At 46.1% G+C, this 24,390-nt stretch overlaps 4 protein-coding genes across 7 annotated transcripts in view; 2 read left to right on the forward strand and 2 right to left on the reverse strand.

The window, feature by feature from the left end:
• Positions 1-8,812, reverse strand: part of cfl1l (cofilin 1 (non-muscle), like) — a 32,199-nt gene extending 23,387 nt beyond the window's left edge. Inside the window, exon 1 of the mRNA XM_062463696.1 lies at positions 8,805-8,812. The gene's annotated coding sequence lies outside the window, so the exon portion shown is untranslated. The remainder of the gene's footprint in view (positions 1-8,804) is intronic.
• On the reverse strand, positions 91-1,394 carry mrpl14 (mitochondrial ribosomal protein L14). Its single transcript, XM_062463698.1, has 3 exons — positions 1,323-1,394; positions 872-962; positions 91-669 (listed from the first exon to the last, which is right to left on the reverse strand). The coding sequence occupies exons 2-3, from the start codon at positions 940-942 to the stop codon at positions 303-305; spliced, it is 438 nt and encodes a 145-aa protein (XP_062319682.1). The 5' UTR covers positions 943-962; positions 1,323-1,394; the 3' UTR covers positions 91-302.
• tmem63ba (transmembrane protein 63Ba) lies at positions 1,695-19,999 on the forward strand. 4 transcript variants are annotated; one of them, XM_062463645.1, is made up of 24 exons: positions 1,695-2,034; positions 6,484-6,702; positions 7,035-7,114; positions 8,205-8,243; positions 9,561-9,651; positions 9,763-9,800; positions 9,915-10,057; positions 10,791-10,842; positions 10,973-11,081; positions 11,265-11,335; positions 12,206-12,286; positions 12,497-12,620; positions 12,810-12,943; positions 13,089-13,226; positions 13,339-13,492; positions 13,619-13,725; positions 13,900-13,986; positions 14,103-14,168; positions 14,588-14,750; positions 14,887-14,992; positions 15,708-15,875; positions 16,017-16,132; positions 16,570-16,641; positions 16,784-19,999. In XM_062463645.1, the coding sequence occupies exons 2-24, from the start codon at positions 6,508-6,510 to the stop codon at positions 16,964-16,966; spliced, it is 2,517 nt and encodes an 838-aa protein (XP_062319629.1). In that variant the 5' UTR covers positions 1,695-2,034; positions 6,484-6,507; the 3' UTR covers positions 16,967-19,999. The 4 variants fall into 4 exon arrangements, with proteins under 4 accessions (XP_062319629.1, XP_062319631.1, XP_062319632.1 ...); XM_062463647.1 differs by having other exon boundaries at positions 16,787-19,999; XM_062463646.1 differs by lacking the exon at positions 1,695-2,034 and adding an exon at positions 3,072-3,089.
• A 137-nt stretch (positions 20,000-20,136) lies between these two features.
• LOC134022281 (zinc transporter ZIP9) lies at positions 20,137-24,014 on the forward strand. The gene is made up of 7 exons (XM_062463690.1): positions 20,137-21,092; positions 21,476-21,581; positions 21,899-22,066; positions 22,179-22,247; positions 22,647-22,732; positions 22,881-23,015; positions 23,133-24,014. The coding sequence occupies exons 1-7, from the start codon at positions 20,997-20,999 to the stop codon at positions 23,382-23,384; spliced, it is 912 nt and encodes a 303-aa protein (XP_062319674.1). The 5' UTR covers positions 20,137-20,996; the 3' UTR covers positions 23,385-24,014.
• The last annotated feature ends 376 nt before the right edge of the window (positions 24,015-24,390 follow it).

Raw genomic sequence — 24,390 nt, forward strand, 5'->3', positions numbered from 1 at the left:
ACCCGAAGGCAGCACGAGGGTTAAGAAAGAGGGAAAGGGGAAAGTGAAAGAACAACAAATGTAGGCATCACATCACACAAGTGACCAAAACGCCTAGATTAGTTAAACTAAAACAGAAATTTAAACAGAACCTTCTATGAGATTAGATACATTTATTTATCAAGAAATTTGACTTCGACAAATGAACAGTCAATATACATGTGCATATCTGCATGATGAACCATAAACCCGAGACAGGGAATTTACATTAGAAACATCTGATTAAATGGTATGACATATTCCAAGAGAAGCTTCCTGTGTTACTAGACAAATCTATTAGCAATTGCTAACAGTTTGGAATAGTCTCCTTCCATTTTGCGCAGATGCGTTGGTATTGGAACCTTAATTCTAGTTCCTGTGGGGTTGCCATTGTCTTCAATAAGAACAACATTATTTGAGTCAAAACGTGGGCTCATCCGCTCTCCAGGCATTTTCTGCCCAACAATCAGAGCCTTCTTCTTCTGTCCTTTGATGGCAAGTAAAACCCGGTCGCCAACCTTTCCAAAACCATTCTTGGTGTATACATGAATGACTCGAGGAGAACGATGGTGTGGAGTGTTACCAAGAGAGCTGTTATCCACAACTCGCACTCTTGTCAATTTCTGAATGGCTGCTACAGATGCTGACACACTGCAAAAAACAACAACTTCAGTACAAAAATGCTAATCCCATTTTAGTTTTTAAATTAAGGTAAATGCCTTCATCCACGTACTGTGATGAACACAATATAGTGCAAATGGTTGATGGGATTGAATTTACACGGTAGTATAAAGTATATACCCATCTACATGAAGGCGGCGCAGCTATAGACCACTGCGAAAAGAACAGTTACCTGAAAGCCTTTTGTTGCGTTAGTGATGGAATACCAGCCAGGAACCCACAAAATGATCTTGAAACAGCCATGATTAAACGTAGCTGCTGAGCTAGAGAGAAATTAAAGCAAAACAAAATATATTCTTCAGACAGCCATACGGAGTGGACCTATACGTCTAAACTGGTCTATAGCGAGCTTGGTAGTTATATTACTAGAAAAATTATATAAAGAACCGTCTTGGGTAATATAAGACTTTTACATTCACCGTATATCACATCACTATTACCCTTTCCAATGTGGTGATTATCTAGCTACCGAGCTTTATATAGATAATTGATTTATGGGGTTGCCAGTGAGACTAAATTGATACCATGATAAATATTTGAGAATTTAGTTAAATTGTATAAAATGTACTATGTTATTCCATTAATTTAACAAGCAAATTACAACTTGCTAGCTAACATTTTACCTTTCCACAACGCTCCATACCAATGTCAAGCATGCGTCATAAATGTGCGTCTTCTTTGAGAGTCAGTCGGTCGTTAGGAAAATAAATATAATGATTTATTTAATGTATATTATATCAAAAATAACATTTATTTTAAATATTTAAACATTTAATTTACAATTTTCTATATTTTTAATGGTATGGGGGAGCCTTAGAATTATATGATTATATGTTTTCTGGGATGTGTCATCACAACGCGCAAGACTGAGTCAAAGATCTGTATGCATAGAATGTATACAACCGTCAAACCAAACGAGCCAAACCCATCGCAGAGCCATCGTTAAGCAAATCGAGATTGAGCTCACAATCTATGTTATTCTAGTTCTGTGTTATTTTGACGCCCCTAGTTAGACTTCGGTGCTTGGTCTGACTGTTTAGCTGCGTTGCAAGTCAAACCGGCTGTCAAGCCTCTATTGTGTTTGTGCTAGCTAGATTAACGTTAGCTGGATAGCTAGCTAGCTTGTTGAGATAGTGACTGCGTGAGTTAGCTGATCCGACCTTATCAATGCCTGGGCATGTAATCTAATATTCTTTGAGGAAAATAATTTGAAATCATACACAGTCGGCAATCTGGGATTAGCAACTCCACCGTGTGTGTCCTGTTGGAGCTCAGACTCACTGGTCTGAAATAAGAATTTAAAATCATATTGCGTATCGTCAGTCAGCTAGCCAGGTAAGCAATGAAGCATCGTTTATAAAACGAATCGCAAATAGGACGTTGGATGTTGCTCGAGAAAATGCGTTAGCTGGCCAATGGCTATTGCCATATAGATGGCTAGCTGTCTTTATTTCTTGGCTAGCGTTACTCTTCCCGCAGAGATGGCCTCTAGTCTAGCGTTTGATCATTTGGACACCTGATACTAATGCTGGAACACATCGTTCCATTTTACACATCGTTTGCTGGTGTCATAAGAGGCTAGCTAAAACGTAGCTACCTATCTATCCATGTTTTGAATTCAGTTTTGCTAGGGATTAGCTCGCTAGCTAGGTAGTCATGCTGTAACATGTTCGCAGTTGTGTGCAACACACACAACCTAGCTAGCACAAGCTAACTATGCTAACTAGTTTATAGCTGGTTTCGCACTGAGTTTCCGTGCCTGTCAGGGTGTTAAATTATTTTTCCAGAATTTAACTGGTAACGCTAGCTAGTTACTGGCAAATTGTTCATCCAATGTATTCGTATCGACTGTGTTAAGGTCTACTGTATCAATGCTAGCAGTACTCAGCTAGTAACAGGCAATATTAGCAAGATAACATCTCGGGGGCATGGAATTTAACGTTCTCCCTAACCTCTTCTGTCAGTGTTGAAAATAATCCGCAGATTACTGACAGATATGTCGCAAACTAATCCTGATGACTTTATTATATGTCTAGTATCGACATGGATTTACAACCAGATACCATGGAATTGTTCAGTGACTTGCTGGGCCAGGAACTCAGTCAATCTTAGACATGTGGTCCTTGTGCATTTAGTGATGTTGTTGGATGATAAAGCATGACCAAGAGAACATGAGCTACCTCGCCCATCTTGTATAGTTAAATTGCACCAAGATTTAGTGACTGTCTTTGATGAAATATTGATGTGCTGCCTCATTAGGTAATGGATCCGACGTCTATCGTGACATAATGTGTCATGGAAACCTGTCTGTGTCTTTTGTAGTATACAGTACAATGTTTGGATTTGTGCGTTTGAGAGAGCAAATCATTAAGGCAGACTTGCTAGTGAAGGTATGCGTTTCCTTTCATTTTCTCACCTCTGTGACTGGCAAGGAAAGCTTCAATAGTTTTATACCCAGGGCTACCATCGCTACTATGGTGCTAAACCCATTATGAGAGCAGTTAATTTCTGTCATATAATATGATAAAGGGTGCTCTGGAGATTAGGCTGCTGGAGAAAACTGTGCCCACCTCCTTTTGCAGTCCCAGCGCTTGTTTACAACAGTTCTATTCTCCATTGTGTTCTGGAAGAGACAGCTGTGAAACTAAATAGTGGAAGTTGTGAGCCTACTCGCCTACTTGGCGATTTCCACCAGGATGTCACATCAGTCTGCTCTTTAGATTAGTGCACGACTTCACTCACTATGGCGAGTGAAGTCGTCAAGCCTCCGAAGTAGATTATAGGTTTATCTAGGGAGTCTATATTCAAATGTTGCTAGTGATGAATGACTATGACTCACTACCACCTTGTGATGTGAGAGAATCACTGCTGAGGGTACATTTGCTGAATGTTTTCTCCAAGTGGCAACACTGAGCATTTATGTTTATTTTATAAAACCTGGGTATTTTAAGTGTCCACTTTACCGGTTTCTCACGTTATATTTAATTATTATAAAATATTAATCACAAGTATGATTGGTTTGACACTGTCAGGTAGTAAAGGCTGTGCTACTGACCTGTGTGATAGGATTTCCTCTGATTACCCTGGTTAAAGGCATTAGAGTCATCGTCATAATCCTGACACTCAAGACTTGAGTATGTTTTGTTCAACAGTATTGATGTTGTGCATCATTTACAGGCTATTACGCACAAAGAACGTATATTCCAACCTGTTGTAGATGTTGTTGGAGTAATCATTTGTTTCTTATCTTAGGAATTCTGAACCAGCTGTAAAATGTGGTCAAACATGACAGCCAACCTCTCATTCTTAGCAAAGATTCAAACGAGTCTGATTAGAAGACAAACAAAATGTACAAAAAAAATGAATTTCTGTTGAAACATGACCCTTAAACCCTGTCAATAGTGTACTGTGCTCTCTCACCTAGAAAAAAATCAGACCTGCAGCTTGTATGGCGTACACATGTCAACCTTGGTGATAAGCTCAAGTTTGTTCAGTGTAGTGACTCATCATACCAAGGGACGGAAAGAACGCCTGAGTAAAATGATGTGCATTTCATCTGACAGGGTGAGGCAGACGGCATGAAGGAGAAAATGACTAGACTAGGTACACTGCTTTTACTGAGTCAGCTACGGCACTAGAAGACGCATGTAGGACGTTTGCAATCTCAGGCAGCTTTCACAAACGGAATTCTGTGGTTCCCTGAGCTTCTGTCGGACCCACATGTCTTGCCGTTATTTTAGGACAGTCTCTCGCTCGTTTACTTTCTCGCATGGTGATATTGCTGAGAATCTTGCACCAGGCTGATTTAAGGCCCAGTTCAGCTTTCAGGCCTTTGCTGAACGATGCAGCCAAAAGCTATAGCCTTTAGCCAATGCTATTCGATTAGTTTCTAGGCAGCCTCACCGACTCACTGTGAATCTTTGCCAGCCTGAGGGGAATGTCTCAGTCCAAGTGAAGTGACCCTCTGTTTTTGATTTAAAAGAAAGCTACACTCTCTTGCATAATCAGACAAGGCAGTTATTTGTGGTCTTGCCAAGTTCGGCTACTTGTGCTCTGGGGAAGTGGTTTAGCTGGTGTTTGTCCAAGTAGATTATCAGTATCAGCATGTCTTATAAACCTGTGAGGTTTGTCTCCTGACGCAAAAGGTTTGACAACACATGGTCATACCAGGCTTAAATGGAATTTGTTTTAAATTCCCCCCAAATCTCCGTTGTCACTGTTCAACCAATGTGAAAGACTGGCTAACCGAATACAAGCTCATACTCTGTCTAACTTGTTTGAAAAGGATAATCATTTGGTTTTCTTCCTCATTTACTTCGTCCCCCCCTGTTGTTTGTTTGTATTTTGAGAACGAGTGCCAGACATGTGGTGTCATAGCAACCAGCTCTAGGTGGATAGGTGGCTCAGTGTTTTCCATGCTGAGTCATGCTGGGTATAGAGGTGGCATGGCTCATGCAGCCACTGTGGTGACTTTGACACTATTTTCCCGATGTGTATATCAAGGTTAGATGATCAGAATCAGAATGGGATTTATTCGCCATGAAAGTTTGCACAGACAAGGAATTTGCTTTGGCAGGAAGGTGCATACAATAAACATATAGGGACCTAAAAATTTAAATATGTGGACTATCTATACTAAGGGTACATAAACATGATTGAAACAGGCGTCAAATTCTATTGTACTCCTTAATACAAGGTAGCCTAGTCCTTCAAACACATGATCTGTTTTTGTAGCTATTATTACATTTAGTCATTTAGCAGACACTCTTATCCAGAGCGACTTACAGTAAGTACAGGGACTTTCCCCCGAGGCAAGTAAGGTGAAGTGCCTTGCCCAAGGACACGTCATTTAGCACGGCCGGGAATCGAACCGGCAACCTTCTAGTTGCCGGTACCATCATACTAGTATGGGAATGCTGCCTGGAATGCTGCCTAATTTAATAAGATCACAATTCACTTATTCATTTATTGTATTTTGCGTAAATGGATAGGGCCAGGCGCAGTCTACTGTATCCACTGTTCATGGGAGGCAGGCTGAGGGAGGCAGGCTGAGGGAGGCAGCCTGAGGGATCCAGCTGTGCGCTGAGGGACCCGGCGGGGCTGAGACTGGTCAGATTGAACCCTGTGTCCTCTGTCAGTCTATTGTTCGGCCACAGCAGCCTCCCTCTCCAGTGATGTCACAGCATTCCAGGGAGAGGATAAATGAGTTAGTGTTGTGGCAGACGAGCAGCAGTGTGGTGTTGGTGTTGGTGGGTCGAAGAACCAAGGCACAGAAGGGAAATTGTGCAGTTGCCCGCGTCGCCGACTACCTTCCAGCCCTTTCCGAGCGCGGCCTCCGCGCACTGCTCTGTCTCGATAAGACAATCCTCAGTTGATATTTAGCGCTGTCGTGTTTTTCATGTGGGTTACATGGTGGAGGTAAAGGACATTTGTGTCCAGGTAGGCTAGATGTGGTCGGACTTTTTACGGTGTTTTCGTTCAGCAACAGATCAGTGGAATTGGAAGTTGCCAGGTGCCTCGTGTCCTGTGGACACGTTTGGATAGAACCAGTATTTCAAGTTCTCTCTGTGTATTACACATTGTATTATGTCAGTTAAATCCTAAAACATGACGTAAAAATTGAAATGTTTTCATTTGCGGACACGTTTCACCAAAGTAGCTGTGCTTTCTTTAAACAAACTGACCAGGCTACTTTTGAACGTAACCGTCTCCCACGACAACAAAGGGGGCCACCAGTGATTTCCAGAACCCCAGTGTGACTTCAGTTTCCCCCCTTCCCACCAGATCTCCAGGATGCTGCAGTGAGCCATGTTCAGAGTGCTGGTCGTGATGGTGGGCGTGTGGGGGGCCCAGGCGTGCTCGGACCTGGGGAACTGCCCCACCCAGCAGGCCAACACCTCCAGGGACTACTGCTACACCGCCCGGATCCGCAGCACCGTCCTCCAGGGCCTGCCCTTCGGAGGGGTGCCCACTGTCCTCGCCCTCGACTTCATGTGCTTCCTGGTGAGCATGACTGGAAGGAAAGGCCGAGGCCCTATACATCGTCCTCTTAGGTTCACCCCCCCCCCCCCCCCCCCCCGCTGTTGGTTCCGCTGTGTGTGCAAACTCTTAGATTTATGCACCGCACGCTCCGTTAAACCCGACCCAAGCTGGTAAGACTGGGGAGAGTTTTTCCTGAAGCTCTCGAAAGCGGCGCTGTAATCGTGGCCTCCAAGCCTTTTGTGTGCAGAGGACCCACCCTGCTCTGTTCTGTCCTCTGTGTGACGTGGGGAAGGTTGGAGAACCTCTTCGTGACCACAATGTTTGTTTTTTTCCCCCCACCCCTCCTTCCCCAGGTGCTGCTGTTTGTCTTCTCCATCTTGAGGAAGGTCGCATGGGATTATGGACGCTTGGCCCTGGTGACCGACGCAGACAGGTAACTCCACGCACCGTTTTAACGCGGTTAGCTCTGCAACCGGATACGCGCTTTGTTCAGCCCGCGACCACTCTCCCTTTCCCCAGTGTCAGACATCCTCTAACGAATAGTTGGGCAAAAACGAGTCGTATCATCCGTTTTTTCACCCGTCCCTTTTCCTAACTACATCGACAGTACAGTACATGTTCACGAAGCCTTCAGATTTGACATAGGAATAACAAGACCGTGAACCATAGTTGAAGCCTGGGGGTGGACCGTTCAGCTGGCTGCCTCTGGGAGCAGGCAGCATGACGGCCGCCCTCGTGACCCGAGCTTGGGAGACATCAGTGTGTTTCTGTGACACAGAGACCCGGGACCTCACACAGCTTCGGGCTCGGCTGTTGACCGGCCGCTCCTCCAGCTACACGTCCTCTTAGCAGGGCTCTCTCTCCCCCCCCCCCCCCCCCCCCCTCACTTTCATCCAGCGGCGTGTATTTGTTTGTTCGACGGATAACGTCGCCGAAGTATTTGTGCAGCTGACCGTCTAGAGAGAGGCGGTGACGGACGGAGAGAGGGAGAGAGACGAAGTAAGGTAGAGAGACAGTGACGGACTGAGGGAGAGAGAGATAGAGACACATCATCAGTCCCATGACACTGGTTTTGAAGTGCTGACTCAGGTTCTGTGTCTCGTTTGTACTTCCATCATCTGGCTGGGGGGTTAACTGGGTGAAAATGTGCTTCTGCTAGCTAACTCGGCTGTAAAAAGTGGCAGGATGGAAGGTGGTTTGACAGGCCTGTTTTTCCAGCTGACTGTCCCGTCTGCTGGATTTCACCTGGACCTGTACGCGTGATAAGACAATCTGTGCCTTCTTGAGTTCATAACTCGACTCTGAGTATGACATGAATAAGTGATGTCCTTCCTCCCTACCCAACTACCTCATTGAATTCCCGACAAGATGTCTCCCGAGTTTCGGATCTGTACTGCGCCTGCTGATTTGAGTTGGTTTCCGTAACTTCAAATAAATACGGCCGTGTTATTTGTTGAACATGATCGGTGACTCTTCCAGGCCTCGTTGACCTTCATACTGTCCTCTTTCTGTCTCTCCTGAAGAATGGATCCACGATACAGCCGCCTGGACGATCGGGAATAGTATGTCCTCCTCCTCCGACGTCTCCACCTTACTGCCTCTCTCTCCCTTCTCTCCTTTTTCCAGTCTTCTAGCCCTAACTCTTTCATCCTTCCTAACTAGGCTGCTGGTGGTTTTGCCCGCTCTGCTCTGTGGTGGAGGGTGGGGTGTTTCTTTTTCCAGGCTTACCTCTTCGACAGGCCCTTTCGCCTCTATTTTGCCTTGTTGTATCGTCCCTTATTTCTCTGACTCTCTCTCCAAGTTCTCTCTGTGTAGTACTCTCTCTCTCTCTCTCTCTCTCTCTCTCTCTCTCTCTCTCTCTCTCTCTCTCTCTCTCTCTCTCTCCCCCCCCTTCTGTCTTCTCCCCCCCCTCCCCCGATGGTCTAATCAGATCTGTGCGTGCTAATCTGTGTGCTGTGGCCCCTTTGTCCAGCTTCCTGTCCTGTGTGAGCTCACCGCATGGGGAGTCGCTCAGGCAGGATGCAAACAGGGAGAGGTAATACACCCTAACCCAGGGGGCCCCTCTGTGTCTGTGACCAGTCCTGTTGCCGAGCCACGAGGCCCGCCATCCCAAGCTCATCCCAGGGGGGGATAGATAATCCATCCTATTCTCTCTCTCTCCCCCCTTTTTTATTTTTTTTTTTTTTTTTAAGTCAATGAGCTTTGGGTGACGTCATCCTCATCACCTTTTTTTTTTTTATGTCGACGACTCGAGCGAATGCAGCAGAGCGCAGGGGGTCCGGCCGACCTACAGGAGAGCACTTCAAGCTGCACTCCTCGTCCGGTCTCTCACGGAGGGGCCTGCGGGCGATGGGGTTGACGCTAGGGCTTTGATGTGGACCGCCTTTTTCCAAAAGGTCTGTCCGACCTGAGCTCTGCTGGATTCGCCGCGTCGCCACGTCTGTGGATATTAATGGCTCTCTTGTGGTTTCCCCCCCCTGTTGTGATTCCAAGTGAATGCCCTTCCTCCTTCCTAGAGCTAGCACGATCCTCGTCAACCCCCGGTCTGTGTCTTAACAACCCTGGCCTCGGACAGGACCGCGTGTCCCCGTCGGTGTTTTCTACCTAGTTCCTGGCATTGCATGGAATGGGCCTGTTGAGGCTTTTGTCCCTGTCACTGAGTCCAGCCCGTCTGGGTGACTTTGGACCGCAAAAACCTCCTCAGTCCATTTCAGGGCCCTGCTGTAACTGCAGTGTTATCCTAACCCCCTGTGCGTAGCCCGTAGGCCTCAACACTAATATATAAAGGATGTTCTTTTACTGAGGTCATTTCCTCTCTGACGTCAGTGGTAAACGTATGTCAGGGCCAACCTAACGCTGGTGTTTGGCTGTGTGCACAGCGTTGCCTCGGCGATGACGTCCGAGACACCCGAGCGCTACGAGCGCCTCACCTCGGTGTCCAGCTCCATGGACTTCGAGCAGAGAGACAACGTGAGTAGCCCTCTATCTCCCGGGGCCACGGGGGGGGGGGGGGGGGGGGGGGGGGAAGCCGGAACACCACCTCCCCGGGCCTGAACGTTTTCTTTTCGTTGCCGTTTCTAGGGATTTTGTTCCTGGCTGACGGCCATCTTTCGCATCAAGTACGTATTGAAAGTTTTGACATGTAGCCTATCCAATTCACTTTGCGTCGACGTAGTTTGATTTATTCGGGTAAAATCCGTTGGGGCTACATCGTGTTGGTTTGCCCTCTGCAGGGATGAAGAGATCAGAGAGAAGTGCGGCGAAGACGCTGTGCACTACCTGTCTTTCCAGCGCCACATCATTGGCCTGCTGGTGGTAGTGGGCGTGCTCTCAGTGGGCATCGTGCTGCCTGTCAACTTCTCAGGAAACCTATTGGGTGAGTGGCACTTTGGGGCGGGACTAACCTGAGAGAAGCAAGTTTGTATTTGGCTTGTTATGCATTCGGAAAAAAATATGAAGGATCTAAATATACAGGCAGTTTATCTACTTAGGTTTTGAGATCTTAGAAATGATTGCATTGGGTACTTTGTCTTGGGGCTTTACACACCATATTAGATTAAAGATGAGCACATGAGATGAATATTTCCAAAAAATGCAGAACACCAAAGGGATTCATAATTAGATTTGGTCAAATATTGGACAATCCACCATTAATGGAGTTTTATTTTTGACCAAAGCCCATTTCTGCTTTTCAAATGTAGAGCATAGGTCCATCCCTTTGCTTCCATACTAACGTTCAATCACATGAGCTTTCCTTGCCTCTTTGGAAAGCATGCGCTTCATTTCCTGAGTGTCATGGAAAATCCCTCCTTGACTTTACAGTAGATACCGTCAACACTAGAAGTATTGGCACCCTAGGCAAATATAAACACAAAAGGCAAGAGGAGGACAAGAAAACACCCAGAAATAATAGTTTCATTTAAAAACAAGTCACAATCAAAGTAAATTTAAAGGTTACATTAAACCTTGATTAACCTCGATTACACTTTACAATAAAAGTCATTTAAGGAACTAAGTCTTTGCATTTCCTTATTTGTATACATATCACTGCATAGGGATGTGTTCTCAGTATAACAGTGTGTGTGTGTGTGTCCCCTCATTCGCTACAGAAAACAACGCCTACAGTTTTGGGAGAACCACTATAGCCAACCTGGATGCTGAGTGAGTCATTCTCATGATTGGTCTTTTCGTCTTTTTTCCAAAATGTTTTCCCCATTTTAAGTAAGACAATCAAACACACAGTGCTCTCTGTGGTCTGACTTTGTTCCCCTCTTGTTGGCCCTTCTTCCAGTAATACTCTGCTTTGGCTGCACACCACGTTCGCATTCCTCTACCTGTTACTGACGGTGTACAGCATGAGACGGCACACCTCCAAGATGCACTACAAGGAGGATGACCTGGTGGGTGGCCTCGGCAGATAGGAGATTTTCCCATTGCGGCCACGTAGCCTGTGGGCCCACGCTGTTACCCTTTTTTTTTGTGACCTAGCAGATTGATATTGTTCCCTTTGAAGCTGTTAGTTGGCTGTGTCATTTTTTTGAAGGTGGAGATCTAAACCCCCCGCTTCTCTGCTCTGCTCCCAGGTAAAACGCACTTTATTCATAAACGGGATATCCAAGTACGCAGAGGAGAAACTCATAAAGCAACATTTTGAGTAAGTGTCTCTCCGGAATGTTCCACATAGAGTTTTAGACGGTAACAACATAAAAAAAAAAAAAGGTATCTGGGTAGGTATGAAATATGTCTCTTTCCACCACTGGCATTCTACCGAAACGGGACTACAGGACTCTTCATGTTTCAGACCAGTAGTCCTGACCTGACCCATGTGTACCAGTCCAGACAATGGCAGGCCTATCTCTCTAATTGTCACTAATAGAAGCCAGATGAGGAGGATTAAGTCATGAGTCATGCGGCTGCAGGATGGCCTAAGTGAGGCTGCTGGTGGTTCACCAGGCTCAACAGTATTAACCTCAATCGCATGTCTTCTCCGGCGTGCTGCTTCTGTGCTCACTACAGACCCCTCCTCCTCCCCCCTAGGCCAGCCGTAGAGTGTCCAGATGGGACTCGAGGCAGTCAGGAGCCACACCTGTGAGGCACGAGGTGTCTTTCACGTCAGGAAGTCAGGGAAGACAGACAGAGAGATGTGGTGAATATGAGGGTTTAGGAAACAAGACCAGGGAGAACGGTGGCTGCATCAGGATAACCGCCGGACGAGTACAAACCTCTTAAACATTTTGATGTGGTGACAGTTTATAGCACTACAATAGTATGATATAGAGGTGGTTTCATGTTAAAAGAAGCAATACAGTGAATGTACAAACTGGTATTGATCCGCACATCTTTGGTCCCAAAGTCTTTTATCCTGTTCTTACCTTGTGTAATGTAGTTTTGAGGCTTCACAATTTGCTTCAGAAAAGTGAACAGTTTAAGTACATACCTGAGGTTAGTATGAATGACCCAGTGTTGGTAAGAAGAGTTAGTAGGAAATACCCGTACTTAAATGTCTTCTCACTCTGTCCTGTAGAAAGGCCTATGAAAACTGCATTGTGTTGGAGGCCCGTATCTGTTACAATGTGGCCAAACTGATGGCGCTGAACTCCGAGAGGTAAGTACTCCGTGTGAAGCTGTGTGTGTGTGTGTGTGTGTGTGTGTGTGTGTGTGTGTGTGTTGGGGTTTAGTGAGGCGTGGTGGCGGGGGGAGGGGGTGTCGACGCTCGGGCGGTGTTTGTTGTCAGAACTCCCACCGCTGTACCCGGCGCCCCGGGTCCAGGCAGGGCACTGGCACACGGGGTCACGGACGAGACGTGTGTTCACAGGAAGAAGACGGAACGCAGCAAGAAGTTCTTTACCGACCTGCAGTCTAAAGAGCACATACCCACCATGATCAACCCCAAGCCCTGCGGACACCTCTGCTGTTGCATCATCAAAGGCTGCGAGCAGGTGAGCGCCCTTCCCTCCCGGTCCCCTCTTGACCCCCTTACCTCCAAGCCCACAAACTCAAGGTGTGGTGAACCGGTCATCGTTTGGGTTAAGGTGGATGCTATGGCAATACTAGCAGGTACCAGGGAGATACTAGTGTTGCACGACATGTCTGAGACTGACTCGTCGCCTGCCTATCGACCCCAACAGGAGGAGGCTGTCAGCTACTATACTAAGCTGGAGTCCAAGCTGAAGGAGGAGTACAGGAAGGAGAGGGAAAAGGTCAACAGCAAGCCCTTAGGAATGGCCTTCGTCACCTTCCAGAACGAATCCATGACCGCCATGTGAGTGGAGTGCATTTCCGGAAAGCCCTTTTCCAGTTAATGGGGTGGTGAAGAAGCCGAGCGAAACGCGAGCTGCACTTTCTGCTGTTGCCGGCGTCTGGGACGTAGTATCACATCAGTCGTGTTTGCCTTTATTTTGCTGTAGAATCCTGAAGGACTTCAACGCCTGTAAGTGTCAGGGCTGTGACTGCCGGCGGGAGCCCAAGTCGTCTCCGTTCAGCTCCAGCCTCCACACACACAACTGGACCGTCACCTACGCCCCCGACCCCCAGAACGTGTACTGGTAAGAGCACACTAGTACAAGTTCATGGGTTGAGTGTCTCTCTGTGTCTGTGTGTGTCTGTGTGTGTGTGCGTGCGCAGGGGCCAGATGACCAACCTCTCCTCTCTCCACAGGGAGCACCTGTCCGTGGGGGGGGCCCCCTGGTGGCTGCGCTGCTTCATCATCAACTGCATCCTCTTCCTCCTGCTCTTCTTCCTCACCACGCCGGCCATCATCATCTCCACCATGGACAAGTTCAACGTCACCAAGCCTGTGGAGTACCTGAACGTGAGTCCCTCCCTTCACCAGGTGTATACGGACAGTGTAGTGGGGGGGGGGGGGGGGGGGGGGGGGGGGGGGCAGTACTTTGTGCTGGTCTTGTGATGTAACCTCAGTGTGTTTTTGGTCCTCCAGAATCCCATTGTCACCCAGTTCTTCCCCACTCTGCTGCTGTGGGCTTTCTCCGCCCTGCTCCCCACCATCGTCTATTACTCGGCCTTCTTTGAGGCCCACTGGACAAGGTCTCACTCTCTCACACACACAGAGTACAGATACAGCATCAGTCATGGCTTGCTACACACACAGGACATTGCTCCCATACTGTAGAGTCTGTGTTCCTATTGATTGACTAAATTCCCAACGCGTACGGAATATTCTAGATTTGAGTTCTCACCGTGTCTCGTGTCTCCCTGCAGGTCTGGAGAGAACAGGACCACCATGCATAAATGTTACACTTTCCTCATCTTCATGGTCCTGCTGCTGCCCTCTCTGGGACTGAGCAGGTACTACAGCCATTCATTCGGCTCTGCTCGCCCCCGTCACCCATATGTTCTTGTAAAAACATTCGATTTGTCTTTCACTCGGATATTCAAATATTGACAAATGGTTCCTGTTGCAGTTTGGATGTTTTCTTCCGCTGGCTCTTTGACAAGCGCTTCCTGGCAGACGCCACTGTGAGATTTGAGTGAGTGTAAAAAGCCTATGTCAACATGTTCCCAGTTACGGCCCAGTCAACTGCAACACCAAACAAAGTTGTATTGATTGAGTTACGTGACACCAGCACACGATTCCCCCCCCCTGAGAAGTTTTAGAGAAGTATTTTGTCATGTAATGTAGTATGTGATATGTAATTTTTTGGACATTGCACAGTTATGTTCCTTAAATTCCCCGCTTATCTCACCCTTTGATTCAGTGCTCCTCTAAGGTGGCCCCATATCTTATCTTCCTCTGCTTGTCACGTAACAATTATCTGCCATGTCGGAACATGTAGGACAAGATCTACGGCAATCAACGTGTTCTTGGTGAACTCGACATTCCTGTGTAGGGTGTGAGGCCCTTTGGCCTGTCGCGTCTCCGTGGTGACCGCTCCCCCTCTGCCCCCAGGTGTGTGTTCCTGCCCGACAACGGGGCGTTCTTCGTGAACTACGTCATCGCCTCGGCGTTCATCGGTAACGCCATGGACCTGCTCCGTATCCCAGGCCTGCTCATGTACATGATCCGCCTCTGCCTGGCTCGCTCGGCCGCTGAGCGGAGGAACGTCAAGAGGGTCAGTCCCCCCCCCCCCCCCCCCGCCGGACGGAACAAGAGGGGCCTGATGGCACACGTCCAGCCCTCTCATTGACTTCTGGGCGTTTTTAGCGGAGTGCCTTTGCTTGACATGACTTGTCTGTGTGTGTCCACAGCACCAGGCCTATGAGTTCCAGTTCGGGGCCGCCTACGCCTGGATGATGTGCGTGTTCACTGTGGTCATGACCTACAGCATCACCTGTCCCATCATTGTCCCCTTCGGTGAGGTCCACGGTTGAAACCGTTAGCCCCTCCTCTCTTCTTCTGCCTGTGTGGTGTTCTGCATGGTGACGGCCTGCTATGAACAGCCCCACAGTGTATCGCCACTCTGTTGGTCCCGACCAAGTAATTTGATCGGACCAGGGGCATTCCGTGAGACTTTTCACCTCACATGGAACACTCCACTCACATTAACGACCGTTAGTTCGTAGACAAACAAACGATTAAATAAAGGAGCAAATCATCGTCTGCTACATTTACATTTAATCATTTAGCAGACGCTCTTATCCAGAGCGACTAACAGTAAGTACAGGGACATTCCCGCCGAGGCAAGTAGGGTGAAGTGCCTTGCCCAAGGACACAACGTCATTTGGCACAGCCGGGAATCGACCCGGTAACCTTCAGATTACTAGGCCGACTCCCTAACCGCTCAGCCACCTGACTCACCTGCTGTCACGTTGTCAGCAGCGCTAGTGGAACCGTGCGACAACGTAGCGACGTCACACGCGAGCTCGCGCGTTACCGCTGAATACAGCACGCCGGTCACGCCGTGCCGACAGTCAGCAACAACTCACTGCCTCTCATGCGGTATTGCGCCATTGTCACACAGTTCCCACAGGAAGGGGCCTGCTAGTCATGGCTCCCCTGCAGGAGGGCTTAGCAACAAGCATAAATAGGGTTAGTCTCACTGGGTTCCTTTCCCGTGTTGGGTCCCCAGGCCTAATGTACATGCTGCTGAAGCACCTGGCAGACAGGTACAACATGTACTACGCCTACCTGCCCTCCAAGCTGGACAAGAAGATCCACTCGGGGGCCGTCAACCAGGTGGTGGCCGCCCCCATACTCTGCCTCTTTTGGCTGCTCTTCTTCTCCACTGTGCGCACAGGTGAGACAGCCCCACACACACACACACAGGCTGACTTGGGTCGTCGCCCGCGAGCGACCTCCACGTCCAGTGGAATCGGAGCGGTAAAAGGAAACGTCTCTTTGCCCCCCTGTTTCCACCCCCCCCCCCTTCTCCCTCCAGGCTTTTCGGCCGCCACGTCCATGTTCACGTTCGTGGTCCTGATCATCACCATCATCATCTGTCTCTCCCACGTCTGCTTCGGACACTTCAAATATCTCAGCGCCCACAACTACAAGGTAAGCCACCACCCGAGTGCCGACGAGCCTTTTTTCACAATAGAGGAACGGTGTCAAACCCAGCGACGGCCTGGTGCTTGGTTCCACATTTTGTGGAAGTTTGTCTGAAAACAGCATGTTTAAAATGCATACAACTCTCATACAATAGGACATGCTGTTGTAACTTTTATGGTAAAACCCTTTTCTTTTTTGGGTCGTCTAGAAAGTTAGCTAAAAGAAACAGTATTAACAGAGCTAAGACTGCTGATCCACAATGAATTATCATGAACGAGCCACAATTCTTTTTGCTAGTAGCAGAACCTAAACCCACCTACTGTCCTGTTTTGGTTCTTAATTTGTAAATGTTCGAAAACAAGACTGAATATCCTTCTGGGTTTGAAGAAAATGTGAATGAACGAGGACTGAATGTTCCACTGTTCTGTGCATTTTTGGCCCAGATTGACGCCCAGGAGGTGGATGGGTTAGAGAATGGGCGCCCACCACTCACCTCCCCCTCCAACAAGTCTGCAGTAAGTATCCTCTCCTCAGCATATTTCCATGTGACTTGCCGTTCCTTTCACTGTCTTATGCCCCGCCGCTGACAGGAATGGTGTTCAGCATCCGATCTTGACTGTTCCTTTTCCTCTTGCCCTCTCTACCCGCCTCTCGCAGCAGATGTACATTGCCCAGGTGCTGCAGGATCCGAACGCAGACGAGCTGGGCTCGGGCAGCGGCGAGGACGACGGCCAGGGCTCCTCGCAGGACGAGGAGATCATAAACGTGGGGAACAGCCTCAACGAGGCCGACTTCCAGTCCGGAGAGGACAGCCTCATTGCCAATGAGGTGCGTCACTGACACTGCCTGAGATTCGGAGAGACTACCGTGGGTACTGAATATGTGAAGAAGAAGAAGAAAAGAAAAAAAAGCTACGGACTATACCAACCGCTCTGAAAGGTATCTCTACTCAAAGGCCACCAGAGAGGTACTCGACACTAATACACAGGATCACTTCTTTCATATGGATTACTGCAAAAGCTACTAAAGGATTCTTCCACCTGCTTCACTACCACAACTGCTGGCTTCACCTGGAACTTCAGAAGTCCACAGAGTTGGCAAAACAAGGACATCGACTTCCATTCTGTTCAGACTTACTTCTCTTCTAACACTCAAGCATCGCACAGAGACCCAAACAGTCAGAAATACACTGAAGAGATGCACAAATGGGGAGTGAACTGTTTTTTTTTTTTTTTTTTTTGCCTTGCCATGCAGGGGGGGACTAGCTTTGTGTCTATATTTCCCTAACACTATTGCACTTGAAGGAGAATGTTTTGTCTCCGTGCCCTACACTGGTGGGGTGCTGTGGCATGCGTTTTTACCCCTCGCACCAACCTGAGTCTGGTGTGCGAGAGTTTCAGTGTGGTCAGGCGTGCCTCGAACTTCAGAGGGTGGAGGGCTTTCCCCACAATCCGTTGGCTCCACCGCCCATCGTCAACACGCGAAGCTGGGGTCGGATAAGTAGCTTGTGAGAGAGAACGAGAGCTGGAGGCAAGTTGCGTGCTACGTTTGACCTGCGCTCTGCACATCTGAGGGCTTCTCTTTGAAGCCGGTGAAGACCACACTCTGCTACTAACACTCCTAACTTGTTTTTTTTTGTTGTTTTTTTTTCCGCTTGTGTTTAGATTGGGAAACATTTTTGGACATTGTACAGCTACAGAACTCTGGATTTGTAAAATAGCAAAAAAAAATCTTTTCTTTTTTTTTATGGTATTTATTTTTTTCCGGCATGATATCTTAAGTTCTAAAAATCTTTTTGGGGGAATGAATTGTGTTCTACCCTTAAAACTGTGGATGAAGATTGTTCCCTGTACCTCATTTTACCAGTCCCTTGTCTGGCCCTCATCGGGGCCTCTGTTGGACTGTTGCTACTGCTGGAGTCCAGACGTGTGAAGAGTGCCCTGGTGCACCCTCGCCTCCACCGGGACTTACAGGGACAGCGCTCCAACATGGAAGCAGGGCCTGGCCTCCTGGCCTGTGAGACCAGGCCTCTCCTCCCCTGGAAGCAGGCACTGCTCTGCTCTGGCTGCTGTCTCTGCCTCTAGGCCCGGAATCTGCACTCATCCACCTAGGTTCTCCAACAGGCCTCTTTATTTTATTTTTTATGTTTACGTCGCTGTCAAGGTTTTCACTGTCGGTTAGAATATTGTCATACGTGGTTCCTCTTAGGACGAGCAGATGCCACATCTAGAGTTTTAGAGAGAACAGGTTGTGTATTCGATCTGCATAGCTTCACCAAATGATAATGACGAGACACATAATCATGTAGCATATGTTTTAAATGTTTAAGCGATCATTGTTACGTTACCCCCCCAGTTACCATGTCTCACACCGTCTTTGCCATTGGCCACTATGTCAATATATAAGGTATTGTGGTTCCATTGAAAGGAGTCATTGACAGGAGTCTTGCAACTTACCCCATTGATTAGGTGCTAATACTTTCATTGTCGGAAAAAACACAGTTGAGTTCTGATAATTTGATGATAGCCAAATGGATACTAATTATATGCTTCTTATTTTTTTTTAATCTCAAATTATATTGGAACATTCAGTTGTCATTTTAAGTTCTACATTTCATTTTCAGAACCAGCAACAAGCTATGTTTCTTTTCTAGTCATGCCTCTGGCAGATAACACATGCTCATTGTCATTTTGATGTTTTCCTTCCAGTCAAGTCTTGGATCCACCTCATGGTTTAAAGAATAACCATGTTTCTCTGCACTAATTTGGGTTGCGGCTTAAACATATTAACTTGCTTTTTACTTTGATATATCCTGTAATGCTATGTCCAGGAACAATAAGCCTAGACCAAGTAACATACTCTAGTGCAATGTATTTTCTGTAGAACAATGACTCACTCAGGTTTTACCTTTAGTTTTTAAGGCATTAGGTTTTTTTTCACTAGTTCAGTGTCTTTTTCTCTAGTTCAGTGTCTTTTTCATAATCTTCAACAAAGATAGTTCAATGAGCTTATTGAACACAGACATGGATGTTTTAATAGACGGAAGCGCAATGGTCAGAGAAGAAAGTTGCCAGTCTTGTTCTGATTGTGGGTCATAAAAAGAATGATCTGTTGTGTAGCTACTCGGTGAACAAATTTGAGCAACACTAATGTCATGTTCACTTAAATGTATGCTATCAATAACACATACTAATACTCCATGATATGCCCATTCGTATAGGCACCCATTGTAAGCTTCGATATGATATTACACCACCAATGGCAAACTGTTTGGGGACATCTGAATCTGGACTATTCTTCATCACGACAAGGGGATTTTATGAGCTTTCTTCAAATGTTTTATAATAATGTATTCATTAAGCAGATGTCTATCCAAAGCAACGCACAGGCGGAATGTGAACCTGCGAGCCTTTGATCTGCAGTCAAAGGCCTTTGACCACTGAGCTATGCCCATCCACATGCTTTGTTCTGTTATGTCTAAAACATATGAAAAATTATTTGAAAACCTGTTCCTTGTTATCTCTACTGACTGACTAGAATGGATGTCTTGCTCTGAAGGAGAATTGTAACATTTGTAAACTCATGATTACATTTGTTAACCACTCAACCATTGTTGAATCAATGGCAATGTTTTTCCCCTCAGAAGCAAAAACACTGTTGTTCATTTCTGATAGAAACATTTACAAAGATGTAAGAAAAATTATCCTAAGGAGTTCAATGTTCTGTAGAAGCCACTACTGATTATTTTTTTATTTTTGCATCGGTCCCTTAGCTGCCTGTGCCTACAGTGTTGTGACGTTATTTACCAGAATGAAGCATATTTTAATTATTCTGGTAAAAAATAAAGTCTAGATTAGATATGTTATTACTTCATCTGTGACTCAACATTTTTTGGTTTCTCACAGGAACGTATTGTCTGGTCTGTAGATTTTGTTTGTAAATCAGGAACTCCATCTGTAGGGCTGAGACTGGATCCCAGTTCATTTGTACAGTTCACTCAACAGGGGAACACCAATATGTTCAGAACAGTTTTAAACGTGAATGTCTCTTTTTTGCTTTGCCTTCCCCTTTTTTGCTAGACTGCTTAGGAATAACAGTGACAGATCTCATTATGGTAGTTTTTGGCTTGACAATGTCTCATTCTCTCCTGTTCCTCTCAAAGGGCTGTCTGTACAACAGATTTATCTGTACATTTCCACCAGTTCCTTGATCAATTAAATCTGTATTTAATCAATCTCTCTTTGAGTATTTGCCACAGAATTGTGATCAAGCAAAGTCGGTTCCTTACAGTGAGTATTTCTTACGACTCATTTCGTTCAAGTCGAGCAGGTAGGAAGCTTTGAGGACAGCAAAAAAACAAAACGTTTTTAGACATGTTGCTGTTTTCACAATCGACGCGCAGACTCGTGATACTCATGCGTTTCTGGCAGCTCTCCCATATTCTTCAGTTCGCCAAGAAGCACCGCACCGGATGTACTTCCAACCGGCTGTGTACCTACCAAGGAGTTTGTACTACAAAGGAGGGGAGGCGTTCTCTCTTCATAAAGCAAGAAGCCGCTGACGACATGTTAATGCATGGTCTATAGGTACAAAGACACCTTATTGGAATAAAAAATCCTCTCTAAACTGCATGAGTTGCCAGAGATATTTCGACGAATTGAGCGGTCTTGAAGGCACCAAGCCGCACTCGTTCCTAGATTTGTGATAGTGACGTGGAAATGTTCAATCGAAGAGCAGGTACGGGTTACAGGAATGACAAGTTCGCCACCTGTTCTCGAGAGGGGCTTTTATTCGAAGTGTGACAGCTCACATGAAAATGGTAAATGATCCGATTCAAAATAACAATTAGAAGCAACGTAGGACTTTAACCATGGAAGGCGGAATCACGATTGTTTTGATATCCGTTGCTATGTTTTTCGGATGTTTTTTACTAGGATTGATTCCGCTTTTAATCAAACTTTCTGAGGTAAGGGATTTTTCACGGTCTTCTCTTATAGCCTTGCTCCATGGCAACTTATTGATAATAATCGTATTTCTAATAATGTATGATATTCGTTGAATGTTATCCTGCTTCATTATGTTAACCTACAGCATAGGGTCAGCCAGCGTTGTTTGTTCACCCCAATTACGAAAAACATAGCTAATGCTACCAGTGCAATGATAATGTCTGCATTATTTTAAGGTTCGATTGTGTAAGTTGTATTCACTTTGAATTCATATTCAAATAAATACGTCCCTAAATGCGTCCCTAAATACGTCCCTAAATGCGTATTAGTAGCCTAAATGACAATGATGCACATGAAAATACTCGTTTTCGACTGTGTCATTTAGTTGTTGTCTCTCATGCAGCAAAAGCTGCATTTTGTCACAGTATTGGGGGCAGGACTTCTGTGTGGCACAGCATTGGCCATCATTATTCCCGAGGGCGTGGAGTTGCTGGAGGAGTCATGGAGAGGTAAACTGCGCCCCGGGCCAGCAAAACAGGTTTTTGTTTGTCTGAGCATATACTCACTGTTTAAACCGTATGCTGATGTGCTCCAAAGCATAAATGCATGAGCACTTGGGTTGTCTTGCCAACTGTTCATTATGTTGTTGAGGTATGGAAATGTAGATTTGCTTTGAATGGGGCTATCAAAGGACTGAGCAATCCTTACACATTCAGCTCCTTGAACCTGTCCTCCCTCCCGACTTTGTGATATATGTCTGTGTTCCACTGCACAACCAACGTATATGGGGTGAGGGTTGGTGATAATAAACCATTTCTTTCTCCAGGGCCTTCCTGCTCTCTTGCATTAGCCAACAACAACAGCAACCCCAAGGGCCTGGAACCACTCCCAGTCAAGGGGCCCCCAGCGCGCTTCTTCATTGGCCTGTCTTTAGTGGTCGGCTTCACCCTTATGTTTGTGATTGACCAAATTGGCAGCTACTGCTCTATACATGGTAAATAACTTCTTATAGATCTTCATATCTGATTCATTCAACAGTAGGCTTTTCTGGCTCCTTGAAATTGTTGTTGTTCCTGTTCTATTCACCATGTCTGTTCTCATCTTAGACCCACAGACCGGCATGTCCAATAGCACCAGTGTAACGGCCACACTGGGGCTGGTTATGCATGCGGCAGGTACAGTGCTTCGCTGTCACACCAACTGAACATACAATTGAAGTCAGTGTGCTGGATAAATGTGTTAGAATGCACACATAGAGCATAAGATGTGTCTGAAACGTTTGACTGAAGTTAGAGCCAGGCCAAGCACGGAATATTTCTCATACAGTCTTTGAGCAGTTGTGAACTTACTCATGTGATGTATCTTGTGACTGCCCAGCCATTTACCCTGTTCACAAGGGTTCTTTGTGGAACTTTTAGAAAGAAGTGTCAATTTCGCGGCTGTTCTTCAAAGCTGATAAAGAAATGGTCATAACCTTATCTCACCAAGTGTATGTGTGAGAAAAACCGTATCATTAAAGTGCATGTAGTACTGTGACGTTTAAATGTGTGCCCTGTTTCTCTTTTCTTCTGTAGCTGACGGTGTAGCACTCGGTGCTGCCGTTGCGTCCTCTGAAGTAACGGTTCAGGTTGTCGTATTTCTGGCTGTGATTCTTCACAAGGTAGGATTCTCATGGTTCAGCTAACTGCCATGTCAGGGTATCAACTATACACACTTAAAGATGGCCGTCTTTTCCGGTTCATTGTTCTTTCAAACAAGCCTTGGTTTCACCTCACGCCTACTCTCTGTCCCTTGCTGTTATGTCTCAGGCTCCTGCAGCATTTGGCTTGGTCTCCTTTTTGATGCACGCAGGCTTAGAGAAAAAACAGATCCAAAAGCATCTGCTAGCTTTCTCAGCTGCAGCACCTGTGCTCGCCATCAGCACTTACTTCATATTGACTGCGGTAAGACATGTAGTCATTATTAGAAGTGGTCGTTCAATACTGCATGCTTCTGACCTGTTGTGAGGTTGTGCTGCATATGTGGCTGCACATAATGCCGTAAATGTGATTGTTCTACAGACCGGAGGGTCGTCACGGCACCATCTTAGCGCCACGGGGATTGGAATGCTCTTCTCTGCTGGGACATTTCTGTATGTGGCCACGGTACACGTCCTCCCAGAGGTCAGCAGCAGGGGGCAGCAGCGCGGCCCTCACCACACCAGGACAGGATCCTACCAGCACGGGGGTGGGCTGGGGGTCATGGAGAGCCTCACCCTCATCCTGGGAGCTGGGCTCCCTGTTTTACTGGCCCTGGGGCTTAATGATGACTGATATTTACACAAAGCAAAACTGACCTTGCACACCGAGTGCAGTATTTGTTTTAAGAGTCTTATGTATTTGATGCAGTATTAGCGTGAATATGAAGTGTAGGAATGAGAAACGGTTATCTGCAAGGTCCTCTTGATCAATCATATTTTATATATTGCCTGAGCTTGGCTGTAGCCTGGATGAGAGAGAACATGACCTTGAATGTGCAATACATGGAATCACAATTCTTATAGCTGCTTACTGACAAATGGAGGGCTCATAACTGAACTAACGTTTTGTATTAATTAGCTGAAAATTTGGGAGTTTTTATAATATTTTAGCTGCACTGTTGCCCTGAACATGATATTCTGTTTAGAGATATGCTTAAGATATCCCACAAAGTAATATGAAATGATATTGACATGAGCAATAATTGGATAGCAAATAAGTCAAATAAGGCAGAACATTTACCTTGTATTTTTTTGTATTTGTTTATTTAATGTACTGAACAGTACTGTAATTGGCAATACTGAAAGCAAGTGAACTGAGAAATCTTACACCAAATATGACAATACACTCAAATTTCCACCTCGGTTAAAGAATATGTCAGTAGGTTAGATTAATGGCACGTTCAGAGATGATCGCTGTTTTGAACATATCCATTCTAACCTGATTTGTTCCCTTATTAATGTCTGTGACATCATTGTGGAGGTCAGTGTATCAACAAAGACCTCATTATGTGGTACTTTTTGGCATAAAATGTAAATGGATTGATCTTGCATTGGAGCTTAACCCTTGTGCTGCCTTCGGGTCACATGACCCAAAGGTTCATAACGAACCATCGTTGTGTTTACCCAATTTTACCCACCCAATTTTACCCAATACAAAAACAAATACAAATAATTTTCTTTTAACCTTTGCAATGTGGGGGGGTCTGAGACAGCCCAACGGTTTAAAAGAAAATGCTTCACTTTGTTTTTGTATGCGGTAAAGTTGTCGCAATACAATGGTGGGTCACAATGACTGATGG

The sequence above is a fragment of the Osmerus eperlanus genome, chromosome 6 (genome assembly GCF_963692335.1).
Source record: "Osmerus eperlanus chromosome 6, fOsmEpe2.1, whole genome shotgun sequence".
Classification (NCBI taxonomy): Eukaryota; Metazoa; Chordata; class Actinopteri; order Osmeriformes; family Osmeridae; genus Osmerus; species Osmerus eperlanus.

Excerpts from the sequence above, each read along its gene's own strand:
- tmem63ba (XM_062463645.1), top strand. The coding sequence starts at position 6,508 with ATGTTCAGAGTGCTGGTCGTGATGGTGGGCGTGTGGGGGGCCCAGGCG. Across the intron at positions 12,621-12,809 it reads TCATCAAAGGCTGCGAGCAG|GAGGAGGCTGTCAGCTACTA; the intron begins GTGAGCGCCCTT and ends CGACCCCAACAG. Across the intron at positions 13,987-14,102 it reads CCCTCTCTGGGACTGAGCAG|TTTGGATGTTTTCTTCCGCT; the intron begins GTACTACAGCCA and ends TTCCTGTTGCAG.
- LOC134022281 (XM_062463690.1), top strand. The coding sequence starts at position 20,997 with ATGGAAGGCGGAATCACGATTGTTTTGATATCCGTTGCTATGTTTTTC. Across the intron at positions 22,067-22,178 it reads CAGCTACTGCTCTATACATG|ACCCACAGACCGGCATGTCC; the intron begins GTAAATAACTTC and ends TTCTCATCTTAG. Across the intron at positions 23,016-23,132 it reads CTTACTTCATATTGACTGCG|ACCGGAGGGTCGTCACGGCA; the intron begins GTAAGACATGTA and ends ATTGTTCTACAG.
- mrpl14 (XM_062463698.1), bottom strand. The coding sequence starts at position 942 with ATGGCTGTTTCAAGATCATTTTGTGGGTTCCTGGCTGGTATTCCATCA. Across the intron at positions 670-871 it reads ACGCAACAAAAGGCTTTCAG|TGTGTCAGCATCTGTAGCAG; the intron begins GTAACTGTTCTT and ends TGTTTTTTGCAG.